At 39.7% G+C, this 27,990-nt stretch overlaps 1 protein-coding gene across 4 annotated transcripts in view; it reads right to left on the bottom strand.

Annotated features, from left to right (window-relative positions):
- LOC122861383 (CAP-Gly domain-containing linker protein 4-like) overlaps positions 1–27,990 on the bottom strand; it is a 40,110-nt gene that overhangs the window by 11,515 nt on the left and 605 nt on the right. Inside the window, exons 2-14 of one of the 4 annotated variants that reach the window (XM_044165634.1) lie at positions 25,323–25,385; positions 24,297–24,428; positions 23,019–23,158; positions 22,468–22,561; positions 22,045–22,206; positions 20,112–20,230; positions 13,570–13,818; positions 7,947–8,082; positions 7,491–7,622; positions 5,976–6,032; positions 3,403–3,498; positions 1,864–2,058; positions 1,618–1,752 (exon numbers count right to left, since the gene is read on the bottom strand). In XM_044165634.1, coding sequence (XP_044021569.1) covers positions 1,618–1,752; positions 1,864–2,058; positions 3,403–3,498; positions 5,976–6,032; positions 7,491–7,622; positions 7,947–8,082; positions 13,570–13,818; positions 20,112–20,230; positions 22,045–22,206; positions 22,468–22,561; positions 23,019–23,158; positions 24,297–24,428; positions 25,323–25,362 — 1,687 coding nt within the window. In that variant the 5' untranslated portion in view covers positions 25,363–25,385. The remainder of the gene's footprint in view (positions 1–1,617; positions 1,753–1,863; positions 2,059–3,402; positions 3,499–5,975; positions 6,033–7,490; positions 7,623–7,946; positions 8,083–13,569; positions 13,819–20,111; positions 20,231–22,044; positions 22,207–22,467; positions 22,562–23,018; positions 23,159–24,296; positions 24,429–25,322; positions 25,386–27,990) is intronic. The other 3 variants (XM_044165635.1, XM_044165636.1, XM_044165637.1) reach the window with 3 other exon arrangements.

A 27,990-nucleotide genomic window follows, 5' to 3' on the forward strand; every position in this document is an offset into this window, starting at 1 on the left:
GACAGTGTTCGGTGCACCGAGGGTGAGATAACAGAGCATTGCTAGCACTGATTTAAGAGTATCAAAGGAAACATAAGACTGAAATCCCTTCAAACATGATCCTCGGTGGTGTGAGATACCTTAGTACTTATTCATACATGACTGATGCCTGGGCAGAACTACTGCCTAAATATTAATGAATACTGTGAGCTGTTTTCTCTCTGGGTTTCGATGGCTTTTGCTCAGCAGCAGTTTTCTCATATCTTAATTTTCCAAGTATCTTCTGTCCAACTCGAGGTTTGCCACCGCAATGACTTGTGACAGAGTTTGCAATGCAGCTCATGCAAGGAGAAGAAGAGGAGCTTAATAGAGCTATCGCTTTCTCCAAATGTGACTCACTGTACAATAATAATACTGCACAGATGTTTTAACAATTATGCAAACAATTTTGACATTTCTGGCTACAAAAAGTTTTCTTGGTGTACCAACTAGAGGCAACCAAAAGGCAAGTTCTACATTTAGAGACAAATCTGCCTATCTCCTTGATCCTGTTCATTCCTTCCTTCATGTCATTTCTTTGGATTCAACTTGTGAAAATGAAATACTTAACCATAAATATTGACAATATGCCCACAAAGTCTCTCTTTTATAGGCTGTTAAGTCAACCAACTTTCTTTGGTTATACTTCTTGAGAGGCTTGAGTCTGAAGCGTTTTAGTTTTATGTATTAAAAGAATCAGAAACTTATTTTTAACCCTATAATGACAACAAGGTTATGTACGGTCACCATCATTTATTTGGTCAAAAACCATCTGCTCGCCAGTTTGCTGCCCAATTAAAGTACCAAGATGCATTTAAGGGAACTGCAGTAACTATAATTATTTATGTATGTCCTGAAGACAGGATAGGAAGGACAGCCATGATTTATTAAAAGGAATAATAAATATTTTAGAGACGCTTTGAGGGCTTTTTTTTTTTTTAGGTTGTTCCTAAATTTAAAGGTGCCATATACCTAACACTGATGAGGCCGAACCTTTGCCAGAGAGTACAGTTTGATCCTCTTTGAGCCCCACGTGTTCTTTATTGAACCCCAATGGTCTAACATTAAGCACATGTACTGTAATATGCTAGTAAACAGAGGTCAAATTATTTATTTAGTCAACTGTAAAACCAATGCTGGCAGTCTATTAAATCACTATCAGTGCTTGTTGTTAACTATAAAATAATTATTTAATTTGTTTAACCGTTGGGGTTTTAGTCACACTTGTAAACAACCCAACTGGCCATAAAGCTATGAGACACCAGGATTTTATTGCGCATAATTATAGGAAATTCCTTGCAAAATAAAACTTCAGAGAGCTTTTCAATATGCATGTGCACATCATTCACATTTCAAATAATCCAATTTACGACAATTTACAATGAACAGAAGACATTAGTTGATGTCTTTATGGAAATTAGGCTGACTAACATATTTGCCCTAATGATTCAGGCAAGTGATTGAAGTGTCAACGCTGCAAAGCATCTACCAAATAAACAATGGATTAATGGTGAAATATTGAAGTGTCATAATATTAATTTTTAGTTGGATTTCAACTGTCAAACATTTGCAGGGAGAACATCAATTTTAACAACTGACCTGGAGCAAAACTGGTCTTTCCATAGAATTGGACTACACCAGTTCTCTGGCCTACCACCAGCACCCTCTCCCCCAGGCGCACCTCGGGGCCCCCACACACAGAGCTACTAGCTGAGGGGGTTCGACTTCGAAGACCTGGGAGAGATGAACAATGAGTGTTTCACTACTGTGATAATTACTGCCCTTAATTTGATTCCATTAGATTTGTATTAGAAACTCCTGAAATAACAGGACTACAATACAGACCTGCAGTAGTAAGTGCAGTGGTGTCAGGAGAAGAACGGAGGGCCGGTGAGGGCGTGGTCCTGGGACTCAGGGAAAGACGTTGTCTTCGCTGCCTGGCAGGAAGACGTTGCCTTGGCAGTGGACGAGGTCGGGCGCCTGGCCCATGCCGAGAGTCCAGTGAAGAGGACGAAGAGGAGAGAGAGCGGGAGAGAACACCTGTGGTGAAAATTACACAGAGTAATGACTGGCAGAAAACACAGGGGGGCAAGTCATTTAAAGAAAGAACTCTACAAGTGACAAGTGGCTGAAACAGAACACACAGTCCAAACATATTTCTCTGAAGACCACCACTTTGCCAGGTATACACTACATCATCATTCAAAAAGGTACATAAGGTGCATCTAGGCTCCACAATTAGTTGTTAATGTTGTTATCCATTCTGCTGTCTAAAAATCACACGGCACAAACTGTGTGCCTCCCATCTTAATACTGAACCCACCATCCATCCATATAGCAGCAGCACTAATTCCATTGAAATAATGAAGCTTAGCCTTGTATTCATTTTTCCATTTTATTCTTCTGGATGTGACAGTGCCTACAGCACTCAGATCCAGACAATTACCACTGTACTTTTTCAGAAATCCAAGCAGCTGTGTCACAGGATTCTAATGCAGCACAAATCAAGTGAGCTCAATCTTTAACAGTTGCTTGTCCTGTTACTGAGGTCCAACTAAGGGCCAACATGCTAAGCCCCTCCCAACTTGAGGGAATGAGATGGAGGAGGGGGGTGCCCAATTTCACTCTTAAAAAGCCATTTGGACGCAGGACCTCATTAAGCTTCGCAGACCTTCACAAGCCATAAGTTCATTAAGTGCCCAACTCTTAGAGGCTCATTGATTAAATCTGTGCCAAAGTGCTTTTAAGATGAAGGGAAGATTCAGCTACAAACAAACTGGACCCCAGACAGTGATGGGTAAAAAAAACTTCTCAACCTTTGCCAAAAGTTGTTCAATAGTAAGCCTTAGCTAATGGGCCCCTAAGAGTGGACGACAATGCACAGAAATAACAGTCAAAGCTGCTGATTCTGTCATTTCTGTTTGAGCTAATCAATCCCTCATTGCCTTAATTGATCACTGGACTTTTGTGGTTTTGGTTTCATGCACAACGATCACAACTGCAAGCATACTGTATTTTCAGGTTGAGGAAAATAGATCGGATTTTTTTACCATCTAAATTATGCTTGAATGGCAAATGCAGCACTAATGGAGGAAACACAGTGGTTTATCAAAGAATCTGATGCGTTTATAAAATACAGTACTTTTTGCATTGATGTTCCTGTTGAACTACCCACAGATGGATTATGATATGATGTTGGATTCAAGTATTAAGGTGCACAAATGATCAGAGACAGGTGATGATAGGGAGTGTGTGGAACTAAGATTTGAACAATTTCCATAGTTTTAGCCAAAGAGAGATTATACTAAATACTGCAACCTCACTCCCACACCCTGGTCTCTGATACATAGTACATTAAAGCCCACTCAGCTGTAACTGCAGTACCTGTCTTTGTCACTGAGGCGTCTCCCTCTGTGCCCTGATTAGGACCAGGTCGACTTTTTTGATTATCAAGGATTGTTTTGACAGATGGAGATAAACCTTTCCACCCACACACACAAACAAAAGAGACACAATGACCACTTTTCAACACAGAGATCAATATTCATTGAAAGGTGAATAAAGTGTTCAGATTAGAAGATGACATAAATAATGTAACATCAAAGTTCTATAATGTTTCTACAATTTGAAAGTGACTTTGACAACTTAAATTATGAAATGTATATTTAATTTTTTGTTTGACAGTTGAAATTAGCTAAAGTAGGATATTTATAAACATCTGTCAGTAATTATAATAATAATAATTTCTATTATTGCCATGATGCATCTGTTGAAGGACTAATGAATATTATGGACATAGGTGGAGTGGTTTACATGTAAATACAATATGCAGAAAGGTAGTTTTTGAAGTTCATCAATTTTGGAGAAATAAAGAGAATTACAAATGAGGAAACTAAGACGACACACAGTGTAGCACTCCAATAGCGGCAGAGTTAAAGGCAGAGACAAAGAAGCTATACTGAAAAGACAAAACACGAGAGCAGGAGAGTGAAGAAATGCAAAGAAAGGACAGAATGACATTGTCGAGTAGCAATGAAACAAGAATTAGTGAAAGGCAATTTTTCTTGATTGAACTAAGACCATATCTTTTATTCCAACTCACAATAAAAACACTTGAATATGCTGAGACAAGCAGTTACACCCACACAAAAGCCCCAATGACAGTGAATACAAAACAACAACTAAACAACTTCAAAAGGAATCTTGGTACAGACTCATATAGCACACAATGAGGAACAATATTTCTTGCAGAAGTAAACATAACTATGTTTATAACTATTTAACTAGTTTATAGCACCAAAACTTAACAACTTCAAGCTTTTTAATATTGTTTGTGGACTTGAATTAAATTTACCATCCAACTGACAAAAGCCTTTTTGAGTCTGTTGTTTAATAGGCAATCATTCATGTATCTAAACAAGGAAAAGGAAAAAATAACCATCTCTAATGAGGATTCAATTCATACATAAATCTGCCGCAAACACTGTATCGTGTTACTCTCAACTCATTAATATGTTACCTAGGTTTAAATTTTATATTGCGCTTTGAAAAATCTCAAATCAGCCTGGTATTTATTGATTGCCATTTCAGTTCACATTTAGAGAGAGCTGGGACGTTCCTCTGAGAGACAGAGCTGTGTCTTTCCTTTTGAACTCCAAAGAGGAAACTACATTTCGACTCAGATTACCAAACATTTCTTGTCACTTGACCTTTAGCTTGCAGGGACCTCCTGGTTCTATCTATCCTTCCACATACTGACGTTCGCTTCAAGTGATAGACTGCAGCACAGACTGAGGCTTTCTGAATCAAGCAGTGGTGCTTTGTGAGTGTTTATGTTCCCACCGCCCGTTGAGGCCTGAGCTACAGTTGACACATTAATAGGGGCCAGCCTGGCATTCTGCTGTGTCTGTCTCTCCTGGTTAGCGAGACGAGACAATTCCACAACGAGCCATCTAATCTATAGAAACACACGAGCGAGCGATATGTACCGCCAATCCAATGGGACGCTAAAACACAGGTGGCTCCGAGAGTTTGGGCAGTAAATGGCTGACGAAGGCCCTGAAAGTGTCTGGTCATAAATTAGTCTGGATCCTGGGTTGTATGGAGGTGCTGACACACACGCCCTCACATGCATTGCGTGCCACACATAACACACTCGCATACACCTAGTGATGAATGGCTGCCAGGCTATTCAGCCTGTCTATGCCCTAGTTATTAAACCCTGCTTAATTGGACTATCAATCACCAAATTCAATAGGCTACTCTGAGGACCACTATTCCAGTCACGTCCAGATCAATCAGCCTTCAAAACTTTTGAATCTTACCCTACCACAATACAGCTTTAAACCCTAGAGGGCGCAAGAACCACGAAAACCTACCAAGACAAGGTTTCTACAATGTTCTGAGGTGACTGGACTATATTATGAGAAGACATTAGTCAGGAGCTGAGGATATGGGCATCCAAGGACTGTGAGAGCAAGGTCTTGTCAGCTGTCTAATTTATGCATTGTCCTTTGGCACTGGTTCAGAATTCACTTTTCAAAGCATTCAAGGAAGATTAATATGAAAGCCCAGATGCAATAAATCCTGCAATGCAGTGACATGGCTCATGCAAGTATAGGAAAGTTGAGAAAGCCTCTTTTTGGCACAAAAGAGGCCATCAGCTGGAGTCACAGCTCTAGCTGATGGCCTCATCTGGACACCGTGGAATGACTCAGTCCCTCCATAGTAGGCTAGAAGTCCACTGTGTCAGCATGAAAACTGTCAGTACGGGCATCCATTTTGGTATCTAGAATGGCTGTGTTCCCACAAGAACTACTATTAATACAGCAACAAAGACATATTTGACAAAATAGAAACATAGTCCATCCATATTTGACTTGCTTTGTTACTTGCCAGATCAACAGTATTAGAGACAAAAACTATAGCAAAGCACTTTTTAAGATTTTGTTGCTTACTGATGTACTTGCTGTAACACTGTTGAGATGAAGACTGGACATACTGTTCTTGTATATCTAAGTGACAAATTAGGAGATGATAATGCACCTTACAAAGTAAATACATAGTACAAAGTAATGCGACACACAAAAATTAAATACAGACAACAAACACATCGCATAGGTTTCCATGCTTATTACTGAATACCACTGTTGTCACTGTATGCCCCCTCAGCTAACTTATTAGTCAATATGCACAGACAATGACACCTCTCTCGTCTCTTTTTTAAACCCAAAGCTACCTCTTTGGCTTGGTGAAGTAATCCTGTGGCTAGCAGTAAGAACCTGCTGGCGATTGATCTGGTTTCACGAGCACGGTTGACCTTCTCTCGCCATAAACTGGACGCCAAAAACACATTTAGTTTGAGCAATCACAGAGTACAAATTACATTAGGAGATATTTAGAGGACTGGATTGCAATCTCCGATTGTCCCTCAATTGTTTACCTTTATTGCTTTCAGGGGAGTTTGTCTCCTCCTGGATCCTCCATAGTTCAGACTGTGCCAGTAAATGTTTAAAATCAATCTGAGGTATGTTCTACTGACAATTCACACAGCGCTTGTGGAGAATGTTAGTACCGCTAGTTTAGAGGAATAAAACAGCCTTTTTCTAATAATATATTTTACTGTACATGACAATGACATTAGTTACATAGCAGAGGGAGAGGGGTGGTTTAGGATCACCAGAATATCACACAGGATGTGGACGCTTGTAATCCAGTTAGTGGAGAATGGGGGGCTATTACCACCAACACTTTTCCTGTCATTTTCAGCACATCAATTCCACGGCAATGAAAAAGTGGACAAACACAGGGCACTTTTTCTAATGATGCTAGTACTTTAAGCTTATGTCCCAAACCCCCTAAAGTGAGCTCACTTGAAGAAGCCAATATTAGGAAGCCATTCATCGGACTAATATTGTTACTCGAAACTGTTTGTGTTTCTATGAGGTTGGTGCAGTTCTTTTGTTTTTTTATACGATATGTGGTCTCTAATACTGCATCCACTGATCTCCTCCAGGGGACTGTACATGAGATTGCCTGTGACATGAGGAAACAGTTGCCCCTGTGACATCTTTTCCACCTGTGTTCACAATAGTTCACACATTTCTTTCGCCCTCAGGGCTCTACTGGCTGTTCAGTTTCACTGCCATTGTAGTTTATGTTATGACTTGATAATTTCAAGTCTTTTTACAGTACTTTGTGCCAGAACTCCTCAGGCAAATCCATTTTTCCAAAAACATGTGAGTCTCACGCTGACCTGCAATGTTTAGCCAACCGAATAGAACCTCAGCACAGCTTGAATCATAAGAATAGAGCCAGGTGGAGTAGTGCTTCTTACAATTCCTGTATGATTTATCATATGTCTACTTATCGACTTTTTACATATTGACTGAATACCAAACACGTCAAAGGCAGATTTTGATTAAGCAGTAATGTTCAGAAGTGTTAGGAGCTGCTTGCAACTTGTTCTTTACCTGTGTTTATCTTGGAGGTGACGCGGGACAGGTCAATGTGACGAGGGGGGCGTATGGGTGTAGACGTCTTTGTGGTGCTGGTTTTATGTCTTTCCAAAGGTTTGCTTATCTTTGAGAGGGGAGCAAAGATTCCTGAGAAGCAAAAAAAGAAGCATAGGAAAATTATTTTAACTGTACACAAGTCAGAAGATTATGGGTGATTCAATATATACAGAGTGATAATAGCGAATTAATAAAACAAAAAGCAAACGACACGTTGCATATGGTAATTTGAACTCATTCAATTTACTGACAAAAAAGGACTAATCTAATTTCCTGGGATTAGAGAAGATACCACTGAAAACCTGATTGGGCCAATTAAGTCCTATAAAGTCAATAATGGTAGAAGTAATTGATGGAGCAAGTGGGTGAGTCGGTGCGTTTGATCTTTTAGTGCTGGGCTGTGGCATGACCTACCATGTTTCATTCGACAGGTGAAATACTGAACCCCCGCTACTGAGCCATCGTTCTTCCCCTCTGGTTTGTCAAGCTGCACTCCGGCCCAGAGGCCTCCAGAGAACTCAGTGCTGCCACAGAATCGCAGGGTTCCAACCTGCGTACACACAATTATATACCGCAGAGAGTCAAAGCAAATAAGCACAGTATGCAAAATAAATCAAAACTAAAATCGAGACATGCAGTAAAAGAACTGCCCAGTGCACTGAGCAGTGTGTGAAATAATTACATCTTCATGCCATGTATTATGTCAAGGGCAGAACCCCTACCAGAAACTCAGCAACATTTGGATGTGTCTATGTTCACTAAAGCAGCAGAAGAGACCAACAATTAAAAGGGAAAATAGAGATCAAAGCATGAGACTGTGCCAGAAAGTGCAGGAAAGATAATAAGAGTTTTGATTAGCCAATCTCTACAACTCGGCACACTGTGATTCTGTTCTCAGCGTGGCACAAAAATCTATTAATGGCTCATTCTTTTAGAGCAAATGTCCAACTGGGCTAGAATTAGTATTTTCTTATTGTCTGCACGTCTCTGTTTGCATCTGTGTGCAGTTTGGATGGTCATACAGCAAGGTCACACCACAGACTACAGCCACAAAAAACAAACAATTACTAAAGGTGTATAGGGATTTTTAAGATAGAAAGAACTCAGTCGACAATAGACTACTGTGATCAACGAAACAAACTCTGAGCAAAAGCTGATACTGTACATCCATAATGAGGGAAGATATTTGTAAAACAAGCATTCATCAAAATCCTTGCTCCTGATGGCTTGCAAGTCAGTAAGCTTGCCTAAACTAAGCTAAATGGAGGGTAAAGGACTACCAGACTGCTTTAAATTCAGATGGACGTGTCATACAGTAAATTATCATGGATCTGACACTCATTAATTTGGCTCTTTCACAGAGAAGCTGGCCATGATGGACAGTATGATGGTCAACAGATGTGAAACATGTATTTTATAGTGCACTGTACTTTAAAAGTGAAGTTGGTAATGCTACTTAGAGCCTGTAATATGAAAGGCAGATGTGTTAGCTTTTCCTTTCCCTTTCATAATGTGTGCAGTAAACTGCTGTGCAACTCTTAGCAGCTAATGCTAATGCAAAACTAATGGCGATCAACAGGCCACCTGTGCCTTTGATTTGTCTGCAAGCTACACGAACAGCACTTGCCTGTTAAATCTGAAAGACCTTAAAGCCAGCCTTTAGAAATTTAGACAAGCATCCCTGAGCCAGGTGAGACTTCCCTGATTCGCTAAAAATTCACACTTCTTAAAAGCATAAAAAGGTGGCTAACACCAACCATTTCACAATGTCATCGCTTATGGCCTTAAATTCAATAAAATTGTACAATTTTAAGATCCCATTCCAATATAATAAACTCCTCAGACCTGAGAGCAGAAAAAGGCACTCCCTGATCTAATAAGCGTCATTTGTCAGGATCTCAGTCACAAAAATGGAGTTATTTTAGAATGATTACAATTTTTTTATGCCACAGGGGTCATGGAAATCAAAACACTGTTCCACAGTACCACTGTACAGTAACTGTACCTAATTTCCTTTTCTCTGAGCTTGTGGGGATAAGAGCACACTCATGAAATGGCACTGAGATTACTTGTAAGATGGTAGAGATATCACTGCAAAATGGCTGTTTAACTTTAAGAGGCTGAAGTTGACTTTTCCAGAGTGGTAGCACTGGGGTAATATTCAAAAAAGCAGCTTGAATGAGGTGCACTTGGTAGCAGTCGTCCAAAATGACTCGAAGAGGTACCTAAACACGTCACTGAAAATGTGAACTTTAGACCCAGAAATCATGTAACACAGCTACAAGCTCATGTTTTATAACATGGGTAGTTTGTGATCACAGCACAATAGGGGTCTCCAGTCCAGTCCATGGGATGATATTGGAAACTGAATTTTCTTGTGGTTTTATTACAAATATCATTATTTGCCATTTTTCAATACTTGGGTAGTTATCATGCTACTGTATCTTGCTACACGCTTACAGCACAGGCACAAAAAGATTTAGCAAATATACCAGTGTGCGACAGCTGGTGCTAGTACCTAAAGTACAGAACAGAGCCTTAACTGGGGAAAACTTCAATCTGTCTGTCTGTTTGTTGTGTTTGAAGAAGGAAGACTAACAGAAAAGTTCGAATTTTTTCACAGAAAAAAATTGGGAAACAAAAGTCTCATACTATATTTTCCTATCCTGTGTTGGTGCACAAGTGATAATATCTGATGCCACTATTGAACACAATCGTGATGAAAAATACAACATACTAAAAATACTAAAAATAAAAAAAGAGATGTTGACTGTAGGCAGGGTTATGGAGTTCATGTCCCCATAAAAGATACAGGCCTTTGGTCAAATTAATCTCATGTATTTGGGGTTCTTAGTAGAGACTGGAATGCAAAGCTGCAAGGGATGACAGAAAGGTTGTCACAGATATTGCTCAACTGAGCATCTGAGCAGGTACTCGTGATGTTGAAGCACCAATGACAACAGAGGCGTCTGGTGAAAGTGGATGTCTCGCTCACATGCTTTGTTGGATCACTAGGCAAATTCAGAGTGGACTGGGCCCATGCTGTCAGCCTGATGACTAAAGGCACACATCAGTCATTGGAAAAAAGGCCAGTGTTGCAAAATTTAAACACAAAGTACAGAGAGAAAGCACGGATTTCTGGGGTTTTCATTTCATTTTGTAGCAGGAGCACTGTGTAGTAAATTGTATTTGACCTATGGGGCTAAATCTCGCTTTCAAAGCGTACTTCTTGTCAAAAGGATTACATATGGCTTACACCACCGCACCGAAGTTGGGTGGTTAGGTCGAGCAGCCATACTAAAGTGTTTTTTTTGCATTACATGAATGAATTTGGAAAAAATAAATCGGTTGTTTGATGAATTTCTTTGCCTAAATTCATAGGTAAGGGCTGGTTTAATGTACTGAAAGGAAGATTGCTGCAATAAAATAAAATAAAAACTTATCAGCAGCAAAAGGTGAAGAAACACCCCTGTAATCAGGAACACACAAGCATTTAGACCAGCTACACTATGTGATGCAGCCAAAAAGAGTAAACTGTATGCTTAAGAGGATATTCTTAAAACATATACTGTAATTACACTGCGACTGGCTAAGAGACTTTCCATAAATACTTATAATTACAGTGCTGGTATGTGACTACTTCAGTGTATCACTTTGTTTACACGTGGTTGATCAATTTTCTGACACTTGAGCACATTACACATTTTCACTGCTACCTGTTCACACCATTGACTGTGTGAGGTTTGATGAAGTAGAGATAAGTTTAAAAGAAGAGGTCCACGGGCAAAGAGGAAGAGTATGAGCATTTTAAAACTTCTAACATTGTTTTCAGACATTTAACAGAAACACAACTGGAGTTGGTTAAACTCGAACATGCTCAGATAAATGTTGATGATATGCCTGAATTAACTGTCAGACATAACCCTGAATGCTGGATGGATGCCAAAATGGTGTTGCTTAGCAACTGGAAACTATTTTTTTCTTGGTTGAGGGCTGAAAGAATGGTATAACAATTAACCAAAGCTTCTGTCTTTGCTTAGTATAAACCTCTGCACAGCTGCATGGCACTGATGCGATGTGGCTACAGGCACTAGGCTTATAGAGCATCAATCCCTTTTGTATGTTATTGGTTTACTGGCCATTTATGCTGTGCACTTTTAATTTTATGTGCCATTGTTAGTACAGTAGGTATTTGTAAAATATATCAATTCAAATCAATAATCCCATGGGAAAAAGATCAGCGTATTCTCTTCCAATTCTGAAAAAGGACATGGCAAGAATTCAACTCCAACCATTTTATGTGCACAAGCCAATAAAAATCTGCTCTGTGCCTCTGAATAACTATATCTGTGCTGTGTGCGCATTAGTGAATAGACTGCTCTCCCTCCTGTAATGTCTCTGTAGTGATACACAGAGAAAAACATTGTTAATGTGAAAATGTGGATAACTGCAGGGACTTGGGTTCAATCCCCGGCTTGGATGTTTTCAGCTTCGCTTGGTGCTCCGGGTTTGTAGGATGGGAAGCTGGTGAGGGATCATGTCCTCGACACTGCACCAGTGACTCATGCTGGCTGGTGTGGCTCCTGTACAGAGCGGGGTGGATTGGAATAGTATGAACTTCCCCACACTTAAGCCCTCCTGATGAAAAATGCAGGTACCACTGCTGCCAAAGTTTAAGGTTAGTCTGGAGCTCTGTCACGAGTTAGTAGAACGTAATAATCGCTGCTTAACACTGATTATTAGCTTTGTTGATTAGGCCTATCTGAAAAAACAGCCTTTTTTTCTTCTACTTCTGTGGTTTTTAGCTCTTCTGATTAGTGGACGACCCGCTCTACCTCTAAGCCCCAGCTGCCCCAACATGAAAGAATAGAGTTGGGCTACTATGTGAACATTAAACAATAAGGAACATAGAATTCACTGACTAACCTTAATTTGTTCATGTAGGTATGTCTGGTAAAAGCTTTTCCCAGCTGTATTCCAGAGCTGCCCTGTCCCCCAAAAAATCTACAGCACCCAGTGGTCATCGCATCACACTCTTCCACCTTGTCCCAATTTCATTTTACATCTTCATTTAAAAAAAGTGACAATCAATAATTTGGCATATTCAAAACATTATCTTTCAGCATATCATCAAATGCCTGACATATAAGTTTTATTTTTTAATTTCCATTAATGTATCATTAAAAAAGGTAAATAAAATAAATTGTTAAAATTGTTGTAATTTTGGTCATTAACAGGCCATCCTATTTTACATCGAAAAGAAACCTCTTTCAAACATGAAATTTCAAAATCTACCAACTTCTGATAAAAACTTACAAATTATAACTGTTTCCTTCTTATTCAAAGTGAAAGATTGCCAAAGATTGACCAAATTAAATATTTTAGGATTTTGGATCCTAAGGCTTTTTTAGGATTTATTGTCTGTGCCGTTTCAAATTTAATGGGAGCAGAGGAACTTAAGGGATACAGCACAGCTGTTTTAAAAATAGTGAAATTGTCAAAAACAAAATCCAACTGATGGAAGATATAAAACATAGAAAATGTTCCAAATGTAAGTACTGAAATTTACTATATACAAAAAAGGTAACAGAAAAGGTAGTGGCATTATTTATTTTGTCTGTAAAAGGCAAGCCCATTTGAGTTGTAAATTGGTTGAACGCTGCCTGACCTATAGTTAATTTCACATTCCTGTATTACACCAAGAGTATAACCACATGTTCTTGACTACAGCTTTCTTTGAAAGATAGGTTATTTTTCTTTAAATGCATCATTCACACACTGCTGCTAGGAGTCAGTTTATTTCAGAGGTTCTCCCTGTAACTGAAGTGAAGTGTACACTCATTTGAATTGAATTCTAATTAGAGGGTTGGGAAACTTCCCACTAGTGTACCACTTTGAGATATGGCAAATGAAAAAAGGTGGATATTTCAGAAAAATCTTGGCCCAGCTAGAAGTAAGACTGAAAATGCTGCAATTTAAAGGATTAATCAAGATACTTAGAATTGGTCTTGCCTTTTGATAGTGACCTACCACACACCTTCTGTCCAGCAATCACCACACGGTCACCTAGTCGGATTCCCATGGCGGCAAGCTGTATCCTGGCCTTTTCGGAGACAGCAGGAAGTGACTGGGCTTGCAGTGTGAGGGGCAGAGGGGAGCTGGGTCTGGGTAAAGCCTGTCTCAGCAAAGTCCGGAGCTCTTTGGCCACGGCGGCTGCATCTGCCATCTCCAAGGGCATGTCGAGGGGGTCAGGCACCACGTCTGCTGGGCGCAGCCCTTTTTCATTCTGTTGGAAGAGACCAGGAAAAGCACAGAAGAGTGATAACAAAAGTATGAATGAGAAGTGAATTTAATCCAACAAAAATATGTTTTCATTTGCCAGCATGCCAAGTATATGTAATTTAAATGATCGACGTTGATAAATATCAAGTGTGGTATCAACCTCACTGACGACAGACTGCTAGGACATCAAATAGTACAGAACCTGTATTTTTATTTCCATTACCAAAACGTTCACTGTTATCATTCCTGTAACAAGGATGCTGGGCTTAACAGAATCTTTAATCTTATCTCTACTCCCTGAACAATGTTCAGTTTAGTGTTGATTTTCTATGTTTTAGAAAGTGTTTTGAAATTATGCTTTTTTTTTTTTTTTCCCAATATCCAACCTGCTCATCTCTCCACTTGTGCTTCAGATAGGTAGGGTATTCAACAGAACAATAATCACTTCTAGACACTTTCAGTGCATTTCATTTAAGTGTCCCGAGGGAATACGATGACAAGCTCTCACACTGAACCATTCTTTTAAAACTGTCACACACAGGTTGCAGATGTTTTTGCCAACTACATAGCAGCCATACACTGTGTCTACAACAGTAGTTAAAGGATAGATTCTAATTATTATTATTTATCTATCCTAATAAAATATTGCATGCCATTTGCCATATGCCTGTAACTCTCTCAATGTACATATAGCATGTGAGTATTGTACTGAGATAAACTTATCAAACAAGCCTATCCTTTAACAACACATAATGAGCCCCATGATTCTGCAAGGTGTATATTTACACCAAGTTACCTAGTTAGTGTATAGGAACAGCTGTACAATTTAACACGATGCAATACAGCAGCAGCCCTGCAGAGAATCCTATCTTCGTGGAAATTATAATGTTCAGTTTTTGTCAACACTGTGCCAGAAAGCGGTCTCTCTGTGGTCTATTTTGAGGCTCTGCTGTTGTACTGAACTGCTAATGTTTTGTCCACTACCATTTACATACATGAAGCGGACAGAATATTTGAAACATCTCTCAATATAATGCAATTCAAACTAACACCAGTTGTTATACAGGAGTAAGTACAGTAATAAACTGGTAAATAAGTGTATTCTGAACACAATCAATCATGTACTGTAAGTGATGTGGCAGTTGGGACATTTTTTTATCCAGAGACATTTAAACTCAAACCGCATTTTTATCTGTGTGATGATTAAATGTATACCAAGCAGTGAGCTTAACCTATCTTAGTTCAATTCAAGAACAGTTATGAAATCAAGAAGAAGCTACTTTAAGTAAAAGCTGATTTTTTTTTCCAAAAAATGATGAATGATAGAACTTAAGTTTGTAAGTTAAACCAATAGATAAAACAAAGTTATAACATCCTGTACGTTTTCAACAACACTTGAAACACTGGCATACAGTTCATAGGAGCTGTACCTGCCAGCAAAACGTGATGGGAATGACTTCACTCTACCCACCCAAAATCCGGCACATACCAAACAGACTTGCAACAGTGGCTCATTTCAAATCTGAAACTGGAACAATCAAGTAAGAAATCCACTACAGCAACTTGCTACTCATGGAAAGTATGACGAGTTGCCATAGCTATTAAGCCATAAGATATGTGGTAAGGGAAGCATGAAAGGCCAGCAACATTTTTTATTTTTCCATCCTCAAAACTTTCCACTGCTCTAATCCAAGATTTGTTGTGAGGATTCTCTGCAGGGCCAGAGAAGAGAAATATCAAATTCAGGGTCCTATATTGCAGAAAGTGTGATTCCCATGTCTTTTTTTATTATAAAGCAGGTCTAGGTGCTATATAAATAAGGTAAAAATATCAAAACACTCAATCCACGGAGAAATGCACACAGCCTGTATTCAGAAACTGTGCCTTAAAACAAGCCACCAGGACTTCTTAAAGTTGTGATGTCACAACTATACAGTCACCGCCCACAGCCATGCCCCTAGCAAGGCCCACCCGGACCCACCGTGCAACCATTCCATCGCTGAGCTAGCAAGCTACAAGACAGAAAAAGCCTTCCCAAGTTTTCTGGTTTTCCCTCTGATGTCCTCAGGCTTCTCTGCCTCAACTCTCAGTGATTTAATGTTACAGAGTTTCCTGATGGACCAATAGCTTTACTTGTTACTAAAGTAGCTGCTAACAACTGCTAACTGTAATGCTAGCTGCCATTAGCTAATTAGCTCAGTACTAGAAGTGTAAACACCAACACTCCCCCAGTTCTCTGAGCTCCCAGTCCAGGCAGAGTCAGCTAAAAGAACGGCTAGCTGCACAGCTAACTGTACAGCTAACAGTTTTACAGAGATCTCTTTTATAATGGTGTCTATGGGGAAAATGCTTTTTGGGCCGCAGGGGAAATTTTCGCTGCAAAACTGCGAGTGGCCACTGGGCCGTATCCAGATCTTATTATACATCCATGGTGCTGCCCCTCAGCAGGATTCTGAAAGTTGGCCAATCAGAAGAAAGTGGGCTTTTAGGGAGGGGGCCTTAAAGGTCCAGTGTGTAGGATTTAGTGGCATCTAGCCGTGAAAATACAGTTTGCACCCATTTGAATACCGCTCGCATCACCCTCCCCTTCCAAGAGTGTAGGAGAAACTATGGTGGCCGTGAAACACACGAAAATTGCGAACGGCCCTATCTAGAGCCAGTGTTTGGTTTGTCCTTTCTGGGCTACTGTAAAAACATGGCAGTGCAACATGATGACCTCCGTGGAAGGGGACCTACTCTCTCTGTAGATATATCCGGCTTATTCTAAAAAGATAATGAACACAACAATTCTTATTTTCAGGTGATTATACACTAACATACTTGTAAAATATTATATTCCATTTCTGCCAATAGGTCCTTCAAAATGTTACACATTGGACCTTTAAATAGACAGGTGCTAAAATGGCTTATTTCAGGCAGAGGATGAACTGAGTGGCTGCATAAAAGGCCAGTATAAGATAAATAAGGATTTTTTTTTTTAACTGTGAATCAGGCAAAGCTACTCTAGTGGAGTCACAGAATAAAAATATACAGCTGGAAATGAGCACAATGTGTCTCCTTTAAACCACTTCCAACTCTGACCTTCCTCAAAAGAAAAAGAGATTAAACTGAATTTCTGGCTCTGGTATCATGCCTTACTCCACTGACATTTTTCAAATGCAAGTGACACAATATGGTAGGTAAAGCATCCCAGTACATCATAAATCAATGCACATGCCTATACCAATGCTATATAGTGCTGACAAAGGTGTCAGATATGATGCAATACGCACTATTTTTTCACTAAACTACATTTTCTACTGAACTTCAGAAAGACTGTGGTTATACCTGTTCCAGGCAACATGAAGTGTTGTTTGTCTACTCTTGAGTAATTATCAAATTAGTTTACTCAATGTTATGACTTTGATTCACCCACATGAGTGGTCTATGCCTCAACTGAATTTGGTTGGGTCACAGCAAACATATTGGTCCTTTCAAACTATGAAGAGGATTTAAAAAAAGGAAGAGCAATTTCAGAACTTGCAAAAAACAGATGCAACATATCTCTAGGGCTAATTAGAAGCAGCAAAGACTGGATAAACCTTAAATTAATAAAGCAGACAAAAAATAATCTCCCCTCAATGGAAAATGGAACAAACATCCATGTATCTAACCCAGAAGATCTCTAAATAAAAAGGGTTAAAAAGCAGGCTGGTTCATATCAACCAGCGTCTACATGCCCTCCAAGCTTTGCATCCACACACTAAAAAAATATAGATCCTCTGCACTCATCTTTGAGTAAGGAAATTATTGGATTATGGAGTGTAGTGCTTTGGTGACCTCCAGTGGGAAAATTAGTGCATACAGATAACAAGCACTATTTCTGTTCAGAAACAGCTTTAATGAATCTGAAAAAATAATAGTGGCACATTGAGACATGCAACTTCTAGTGTGGGTAAAAACTTTCAATAGAATGTATAGGCTGTGACAGTCTTGATGCCACATCACCATCTACTGGGCATCCTTCAGGGCTGTTCAGCACATCCCTCAACCAAGGCATTAAATGACGGGCACAAGGCAGACAGCAGTGAGAGATGCTCAAGTGGTAAATCTATTCAAAACATGTCTGGGAAATGTGTATTGCAAACAATTGCCTTTTAGGTGTTATCAGCAAGTTGATTCAGAAAATGCCGGAAATGCAAATACAGGAAATATGCGCAAAAAAACACTGAATATCTGAAATGGAATACATGTGAGGCCTGAGAAAGTAACTAAAACATTGCAATCTATTATATTTCTTAACTGAGCATAAGGACTTATTTTGCAGCACTCTCCATCAAATCAATGTAATTCCATAATGCAGTAGGACCTGGGATTACATCACATAAGAAATGCTTTGTGAATTTGATGGTGGAAAAATTGTGGGAGTACATTTTCTATTTCCAAGGGAGTTCTGATTGATGACGTCTGTGAGCTAATGCAGGGGGCGGAAGCAATATCATGAACACCAACAGTCTAATGAAATCCAATAGCCATGAAACAGGTTTATAATGTTCAGCTTTTGTTGAGACTGTGTCAGAGAAGTACAAGTATAGACTCAATTATACGGTCGTTTTTCATTTTTAAGACTGCAGTTTGTGGTGGTGTTGTATTGGACTGCATTTTATGACGTGATTTAGTAGTCAACTAATTGATTCATTGAAAACTGATCAACAACCATTTTGAGAAAGCCATTTGCTGGTTTATGTGTTTCAGATGTGAGGATTTGCTGCTTTTCTTAACTCAACTCAACTTTATTTATAAAGCACTTGCAACACCACAAGTGGAACCAAAGTGCTGTACACGAAATATAAAAAAGAAACAGAAAAAACAGAAAACAAACATATGACATACACACCTACAAAGCATTGTCAAAAGCTAAAGAAAACAAATAAGTTTTAAGCGCACTCTGAAAAACACCCAATGAAGGACAAGTTTTTAGAGACAGAGGAAGGTCATTCCATAGCCTAGGAGCTGCAACAGAAAACGCCCGATCACCTTTACATTTTAAACGCGTACGTGGAACCACAAGCAGCAACTGATCATTTGAGCGCAGATATCTGCTGGATTGACAGCGGCTGATTAAATCAGTAACATACTCAGGGGCTAGACCATGCAGAGACTTAAAAAAGTACAACAGTGCTTTGCATTGAATTCTGTATCGTATAGGTAACCAATGTAGTTTAATTAAAACCGGAGTAATGTATTCTCTCTTCTTAGTACCTGTTAAAAGTCTAGCAGCTGAGTTCTGAACAAGCTGCAAACGGGAGAGAGAAGCCTGACTCACACCCAAATCCAATACATTACAATAATCCAAACGTGAAGACACAAAGGCAAGAACAACCTTCTCCATATCATTAAAAGTAAGAATAGATTTCAATTTAGATATTGATCTAAGATGGTAGAAACTATTCTTAACAACAGCATTGATTTGCTGCTCAAATTTGAGCTCAGAGTCAAAAATGACACCAAGGTTCCTCAGTGCTGCTTTTCTTAGTTAACATCGTTATGAATCTAATACTTTTGGGTTTTGGATGGCTGGTCGGACAAAACAAGCAATTTGATGACGTCACCTTGCGCTCTTTTTGAGAGAATAACCAATAATACAAATAATCATTAGCGGCCCGAGATCTTAGTACTGTATTTTGTTACCCTTTATAGATATAGGTAGGGGACAGACAAATATGAACACCTTACCACACTGAAATATATTTATAATAAAGATGGAATAATCCATTTCTTAGACGGGATTGAGCGTCACACAAGTGATAAATAAACCAAAGCAACCTGAACACATTTGATTGAACTGAAATGCATCGATAGTGCTGCTCAAGGAAAAACGACTTTATTTTCATATTTGAGAAAGATGCAATAAAAATAGTGTCATTAAGTGTGATTGAGTGTCATGATATTCTCTCAGAGTTTTTGCTATACTGGATCTTTTTTTTAAGTTACGAGCATACTTATCTGGGGTAAAGACAGCAGAACCTTTTACGCAAGTTAAATGAGCCCACAGTGCAGCAGCACTGCTCATAATGTGAGGAGATGTCAGGAGAAACGCTTCCTGCTCTCGTGAAGGTTCAGTCCAGATTGGAAAATGATGGGGGAAATGATTTAGGGTTGTTTAGTAGCTCAGATTGATCTTAATGACTAATGAAACACTCTGTTACTAAGTTAGAGTATAGGATTAAATGTAATCATTTTTTGGATGGTTTGGATGAAATGATTCAATTTGTCAAACTCGCGCGTGAATGTATGTAAGAGAACAATGCAACTTACTCTGAAAGCAGGGTTGGCTCCCAGCTCCAAGAGACATTTGACAGCTGACATGCACAGGTTGGACGCAGCAATGTGTAGGGCGGTGCCAAAGTCAAAGTCACTACAGGTGGCATCTACCTCTACAAAAAAAAAAAAAAATAAAGTCAATCAGGAGAGATTGGTATTAACATTGTCATGGGATTACAAATTCTGTGGGATTGTTGTGTATTTTTTGAGTCGCCAGGAAAACTGAATTGGAAACACTCCATGTTTGTTTGAACAGACTACTGAGAATAGACTTAAAACAAGATTTGCCAGACTTGATTTGACATGATCGTGGGTGCTGGGAGGTTTAAGCACTGCCATGACAGGGGAGTTGTTAGGCTTTTGTAAAGACCTAAATCTCAAAGATGTATAATGAATGGACCACAACACAAAGAGACCTTGGTAAATTAACATGAAAGAAGTTGGGACAACACAGGGGGTTTGTCCATGAATCACGTTTACTGAGTTTACAGTTAACTTAAATTTGCTGAGTAAAACCCAGAACCTCCTCAAAACTGGAACATGGACTGATGTAAAAAAAAAAAGACTTCAGTTATCCAGATAACTCAGCAAACCTGCATCTGGGAATCATAGCTACAGCATCTGGCAGCTGTTATCAGGGCCGAAGGTGGTCCACAACTGTAGTGAACAGGGACTTCTATTTTGCTGGTCTCTCTGGGAATTTATATATGCATGCTGTGACCACTCAGGGTCTGTGATGTTGCCCTCTCTCATTAGTTTACCACAATACTCATTCACAACTTAATTAGCTCTTGTTGTTCAGTAGCAAGACTCATTTACTAGCAGAACATGTATACTAAAGAGTTCCGTTTTCACAGTCAATAACCACTGACATATAACCACAAGGGAATCTGAACATTTGATCTCACTACAAATGTGTTATTTTGTTATAAAAGGCAGAATTCGGATATTCAATGCAAAACTGGGATTGTAATTTATAAATGTGTATACTACATGACTTATGATGGTCAGTAAATTCTGTAAAAGCTGTTTTTTAGCAGCACAGCTCATATCATATGCTGTATCGCAGGCACAGTAAGGCTCACAGGCTCACTAAGACGGCGTTGGTCTTAATGTGTATGTAGACTATGTATACATTTAGTGCATCACAGTATCCAAAATATAATCTATAACAAAAAAATTACCTGAGCAGCTCGCCAAAATATGATCAATACGGGAAACTAGCTACTAAAAAATAACATAAAACTACATTTTAAACATTAGGCATGTGCTTCAACAAACACAAAAACCTAAACAGCTTTGTATGCTGTGCAGTAATTTGTCCGTACTTATGTGTAATGTAATATTCATTTACTGAGGTACGCTTTTGGTCAGGGACCTTCTTCAAGACAGACTGCAGCGTACAATGCTTTTCCCAAATTCTTCGTTCCATCTTAGCTCCAGCAACCATTAACGGTAAAATAAATATAATCAATCTGCAGTAAGCTCCTGCTGCCACTGTCCAAATATATCCACACTGCAACATCATTGTCTGTCATCATTGTATGAGTTACCAGTAGGTACACCTATAACCAGAGCAATCCGCTGACATAAAAGCGGGGTGAAAAACCTTACCACATAATGCAACAACAACTCAAACTACAGCCTCCATAAAGTAGAATCAACGCCTCTCTGACGGACACCTACAACAAAAACTGAATATGATAAGCTGCATAAAGTTAGGCTGCATTGCAGGGATGTTGTATTGGGTTGTACTGAACGTAGCTTCTGTGGGTGTACCTAATAAAGTGGCAACTCTGAAATAAGATAAATTACTAAAAGGCCTTAATCCCCACTGCAGTTGGTTATAAAAATAGAAATGTTTGCCCTGTACAGACTGTGAAGGCAACCTTCCCCCTCTCTCGTCTGACTGCAGCTCTGCTCTCACCTCCAGGCTGGGAGGCCTGCAACACCACCCGGATAAGCTGGGGCACGTCGAAGTAGGCAGCGTAGTGCAGGGCCCTCATGTTAGTCCAGCGTGAGCGAAGGCTGGTATCAGCACCCAGGGCAAGGAGCCGGCGGGCAAAGCTGGCTGCTGTCTCTGCATCACCTGGGGAACAGAGGAGGGATACAGGTATGTGTGCGTTGTGGCGGGGGGGGGGTGTAATAACAAACCGTATGTCAGCTCCAAAGACTGTGTTTAAGGAGTAGTACTGATGAATAGCAGTGCTTACCGAGTCACACAGGATTATGTTCAGAGGTCACAGTAGCAAGATAAACTTAACTAACACGCAGACAAAGCAGAGGAGATGTGCATACACATTTACAGTAGAGTTGAGAGTGTTTATTCAACACCCCTGTCAATACTAACCGATGCCCGGGGCCCCGGCCTTGCAGCAGTAGTGCAGGAGGCTCATATCTGTCAGACCATCTCGATCATTCACACCACAGCCTCTCTTTAGGATCTGCGCAAAGACAAGATGTGCAGTGTGTCACTAAGGACCACTCGTGTCACTGTGCAGAACACTCCCATAATAGGCTATAAAGTGAAACTCGAGGGCACTGATCTGATGAATGACAAGTAAGCTGGGCCTCTCGTAACTCTGCTCATCTGTAAATTTGGATAAGAATTGTTGCGTAAACTAACATCAAAACGAGGTATGAAGGTACGAGGTTTATTTCTCACGGGTAGCCGTTATTAACTGAGTGAGAGAGAAAATAATCGCCTGCTTTTACCCTTGAGACAAGTGCTTCCCTGCGCAACTAACTGCATTGCAGCTACTTTGTGTAACTCTGGGTGGAGGTGGTTTGGGGTGGGTTGGCAGGGCCTCAACCAACAACCAAAAAACTGAGATTTGTACTGGTAATGTAATTAAACAATATCGAAGCACACTGAAAGTGAAAAATGCTGGATGGCGTCACCTCATTGCCGATGAGGTCAATGTTCTTCTGAACCTGGGGCACCCACTGCCTGAGGACCGCAAACAGCTCTGGTATGGTGGTGCTGGGATCCAGAAGAACCTCCTTGCACTGCGGCTCACTGGGGTCAAAGAAGGAGAACTCTGGAGGCGGTGAGAGGGACAGAAATTGACAGAGATCAATTTTAACTGTAACATAATTCACCTTTTAAGTGGAACTGGGAATCCAAAGCTTCACGCTCTTTCTTCACCTGTATATGGATGTGTAGAGAGCATGTGTGAAACTCTGCAGCACAGACATACATTAACTTTCTGCAACAGACTGTTCAATCGATTCAATCAAATTACTAATCTTGGGAAATGCCCTTGCTGTGCTTGCAGAGGCGAATGAAATCAGATGTGACATTGGATGGCATGCTGTGAACCAAATGAAGCATTAGAGAACTCGACTGAGGCTGAAAACAAATAAGCTTGGCCTTTCACAGTGAATGCCAACACTTATAATTTAGCCAGTGTAAACCTTCTGCATTTGCTTTACTGACTGTATTATATATAAGGGGACTCAATTGAAGAGCCCTATATGCTGATTAATGACCACATGATTTCATTCATGATATTCTGGGATGAAAAAACACATTTTATGCCAGCACTCCACTCCATTTCAAAATCAACTGATATCATGTTACCTGTTTAGGAATAGATCAATCATTTGTTAAGTTGTACACTTTCTGTCAAACACACTGGCCTACATGAGACAACAAAAAGTAAAACTGGAACTAACAAATTCTATTTAAAAATCAGATGTTGCAAAAATCAATCTGTAAGAAATGTGACAGTCATCAAAAATTATATTTAACTATTCACAATATTAAAAATTTTGCCATGATATGATTATAATAATAAATGAGATGAGCAAGAAATAGATATCTACCACCATAAAACTGGAATCATCAGTCAGCAAAGTTATTGAGTGCGAGTTCAATCTCTCGTCCCGTCAGGATCATCATCATTATTTCAGACACGATTATTATTGCTTGAACCTTGATTAGACTTGTCTAGTCGTGCACTGATCAAATGCTCAACAATCATAACTCCTTGATAAAGTTTTTAATATGTCATCGGCTGATCATTATTTCAACTGCAGATACTGATAGAGTCATAGAGCTGTTTGTATCCAATCTTTTCAGTACTGCAGCGAGGGTGTTGATTAGCCTGAAATGTCACAAAGCGCCACTGTGCAGAGGCCTGTGTATTGAATGTGTGCATGTGTGTGGATCCTCACCACAGTCACTGGGCATGGGTGCAGAGGCCACCTGGTGGATAACCGGACGCTGATGGGAAGAGGCCCAGCCCAGCACAGTGTCTCCCTGGACAGGCTCCGAAACATCCTCCTTTGTCATCTCCCCCTCAGGGCCTGTGGCAAGAACAATATTAGAAGTCCTATTCTGAGAACACAAGTAGGTCTAATCTCAGCAAAGCGGCGAGAACGCCACATCTTTTATGAGGAGACATGACTTCACTGAAGCTTTCAGTTGATCTGGCACCATCTCACTAAAACAACGAGCTTCTCAATTTTAAGGGGGCCTAGTACTGTTTGTTACTCCGAAAATTGGGTCCGATTAAATTTCAAGGTGGAATATACTGGTTAGACACAAATATATAGGCAGTAAAATATCACAGTACCAACAGCCTTAATATCGTTCACATTAGTGTGATATTCTTCTCATCCTCCTCTGAGTCTGTAGTATTACTGCAGAATTCAAGTGGAGCACTAAAAGTTGCAGCTATTACACAGTACAGGTCAATCAGTACTGCCATTATTATCATATTGTAATGTGATATTGTGCACTCTCTAGCATTTTTATTCAAAAGGGAGAGTGACATACACACATACATACCTACCGAGGTATAATGTGATAATTTGCAGTATGGTAAATATATGAGAATTATAGGAAAAGACACATCTAAAGTGCCAAACCAACAAGATAATCTGATATATAGGTCTAAGGATTAGAGACGGAGGAAGTCTGAATTTTGCTCAAAGAATATTTCTACTGCCAAAAAAAACAAAGCTTGAGTTTTAGTTTTCCTAAAGACTTTAAGCCAAAAATGGCGAAGGTTTATGGTGAACATTTGCTTAACTAGTAGCCTAATTTTGAAACACTGACATTAAAAAAGGAAAACGGGAGTCTGTGGAAAAGGACAGAAACCTCAAGAGGTTGAACTACAAGCACACACAAACACACACAGGCCTAAGGCTGGAAAGGCAACACTGAGCCTTAAAGCTTCAAAACCAACCAACACTCACTGTCATCTTCTCCTTTATCCTCTTTCTTGTTGATCTCCATGAGAGCTTCCCAGTCCAGCTAAGCTAAAATCAAGAGACACAGACTGGGTCCAGCGGAACATCTAACCAAGCTGCTTCCCAAAATAACTCCCAAGCACATGGACAGTCCCCTCCTCAATCTCCAATAAAAACACCCCCTCTGGTTATACCCTGTTGATCCCCTGACTCCCAGGTCCAGTGGCTATTTACAGCCTGCACACTTTCAAGGCATGGTGTTCCGACTCTCCCCGGCTGGAATGTCACTCTCACTTTCCAGTCATGTGCACTGCTGACCCCACAGCCACCTCATCTGACTAATCAACCATAAGACCCACAATGCAGAGAATGTGGCTGTAGGGTGACAGTCCAAACAAACACAGCGTAAAAAGGGCAGCAAAGTGGTGGTTGTGATTAGGACGACTGTCCTTCCCCCCGTAAAGGCCAGTGTAAAATTCCCCTAGACAGCACCCATCCACCTTGCTAAAGCACCCATAGGCAAGAGACTACCAGCTCCAGAGGAGAAGGTGTAGCTGTACCTCACCTGTGACCTCTACGCAAAAAAAAAAAAAAAACACTTTTCTCCATTCGGGGTACCAATATAATGGGGTTTCAATATGACAAAAAACTAATTTAAGCTAAACAGTAGGATGCAGCCTCCAACAGAACTATGCATATTTGTAGAAAATATTGCAGGAAGAGAAGAGCAGTGGGGCCGGTAATCGGCCTTTTTCGCAGCAGACATTTTGATTGTCATAGTAACCTACTAACTAATAACATTAACGATGGCTTTGTTCTATTCAGTTGCCCCAGAGAACCATGAATGCGTGACAGTGAGCCAGCATGCACAATACCAGGACCCTGGAACTGAAGCAGCTAAATGGCATCATTCATCTTATTATTTACACCTGTGCTTCCTATTGTGACATGTCAAAATAAAATTAAAAATAGTCTATTGTACTTCTCACTTCATATCTGACTATTTAATTGACTCCAAACCTTGGGTAAAGGGCTAACAAAACATTATTATTATTGCTAAAACAGTTTTTAATCTGCGTTCAGTTGGATTTCAGGTCATTTTGGATTTTTTTTGGTATGTAAAAGGGGAAACTGTTACATGTTAAAAATCCACAGAAATTCAAGATTATATCATACAAAAGACATTGAAACCTGTTAGGTTTATTACCACATGGCCTTGTAAAGTTGTTGTTTTTTTTGCCAAATAGGGATGATTACAACTTCATGCGCAGTCAAAATGTCAATGTGAAAATATATTACCAGAGTAAGGGTTGCCTTTGCAGGCAAGGCTATATAATCTTATTTTTAATTAAAATTGCTGTGTGAGGGCTAGCTGTATTGGTATGAGATATAGATAATAACAGTAGAACTTCTCATGAATACCAATTAAACCAATACGGACAACATACTGCATCTGACAACTTTCAATAGAAATCCAGGGTCAGTTCAGGTTTTCGTGGATCCATGTGTCCTGCACATGACAGTGTAAAGTACGTAAGACAATGATTTAAAACTGTCTGTTACACTAATCAAGAGCTGACTAGGTGTTTTCCAGTTAACTTTATAGAATAAAGGACTGCAGGAGGATGTTATAATAGGTGAGGAGACAGTATTTTGTCAATAATGTAATCGTTCACCATGCAGTCTCCATTTCCCTACGGAAAACAGGAAAATGCCAGCTAAGTGGTCACTAAGTGCATGCATTTAAAATATGTTTTTTTGCTTTAAACTACATTTATCACACACCAAGACAAAAAACAAGCATGAACTAGATTTCATTCTTTCTAATACCTGAACTGCTCTATCATTTTAGTCAGCTGTTCAGCATGGACTTAGTGTGGGATGAGAAATTCCTTATGCCTCTCCGAGGTCACTGACTGGCTTTCTAGAGATTAGGATTTTGCAGTGTGACTTGGGACTGTGGCCTACTTCTGCAATAAGCCTCTCCTTGTTTGTCTGACCCATGATGTCACCCTGCTCCCATCCTCACAGCTAATGAAGAGACAACACTGTGGCTGTAATATTTCAAGCTGATAACTCAGAACATTTTGGCACACATCGCTTTATGACTACTTATTCCAGACACGCAAACCACCCGTTTTGTCTGACTGCAGTGTATGTGAATCTTTGATTGTAAATGCCTCACTGAACACGACATCATTACAACACCAAAGTTTGTTGTGCGATTGTGACAGTGCACACAGACATTCCCTTAGAATCATAGTTCATTATGTGGATTAAATACAAAATTCAAATCACGCTCAGTTGTATGCCACTGATTAAACCACAATGTTGTACTGTGGGGTCTTGGTTTTGTGAGGAGAGGTCTGATCAAGCTGAATAACTGAAAAACACCTGTGTGCATCCCACTAATTTACAGCCAAAAACTATTTTTTTTTAAGTTATTCACAAATAGTTATGCTACACAAATATTGCTCCACAGAAATATAACTACTACACAACTTAGTAACAAACATTGGGTTGTTTGATAGCTGATTTATGTTGGGCTGCCTATTATACACTTTAGGCTGGCTGTTTCCTGCATCAGCCTAGCTTTAGCTAGCGTTAACTAAATGATTACAGCCGAAGAGGTAAACATACTCAGCAGTGACCACTCCCTCGTCTCACAGGTGTG

This window comes from Siniperca chuatsi, linkage group LG15, assembly GCF_020085105.1.
Source record: "Siniperca chuatsi isolate FFG_IHB_CAS linkage group LG15, ASM2008510v1, whole genome shotgun sequence".
NCBI classification, from domain to species: Eukaryota; Metazoa; Chordata; class Actinopteri; order Centrarchiformes; family Sinipercidae; genus Siniperca; species Siniperca chuatsi.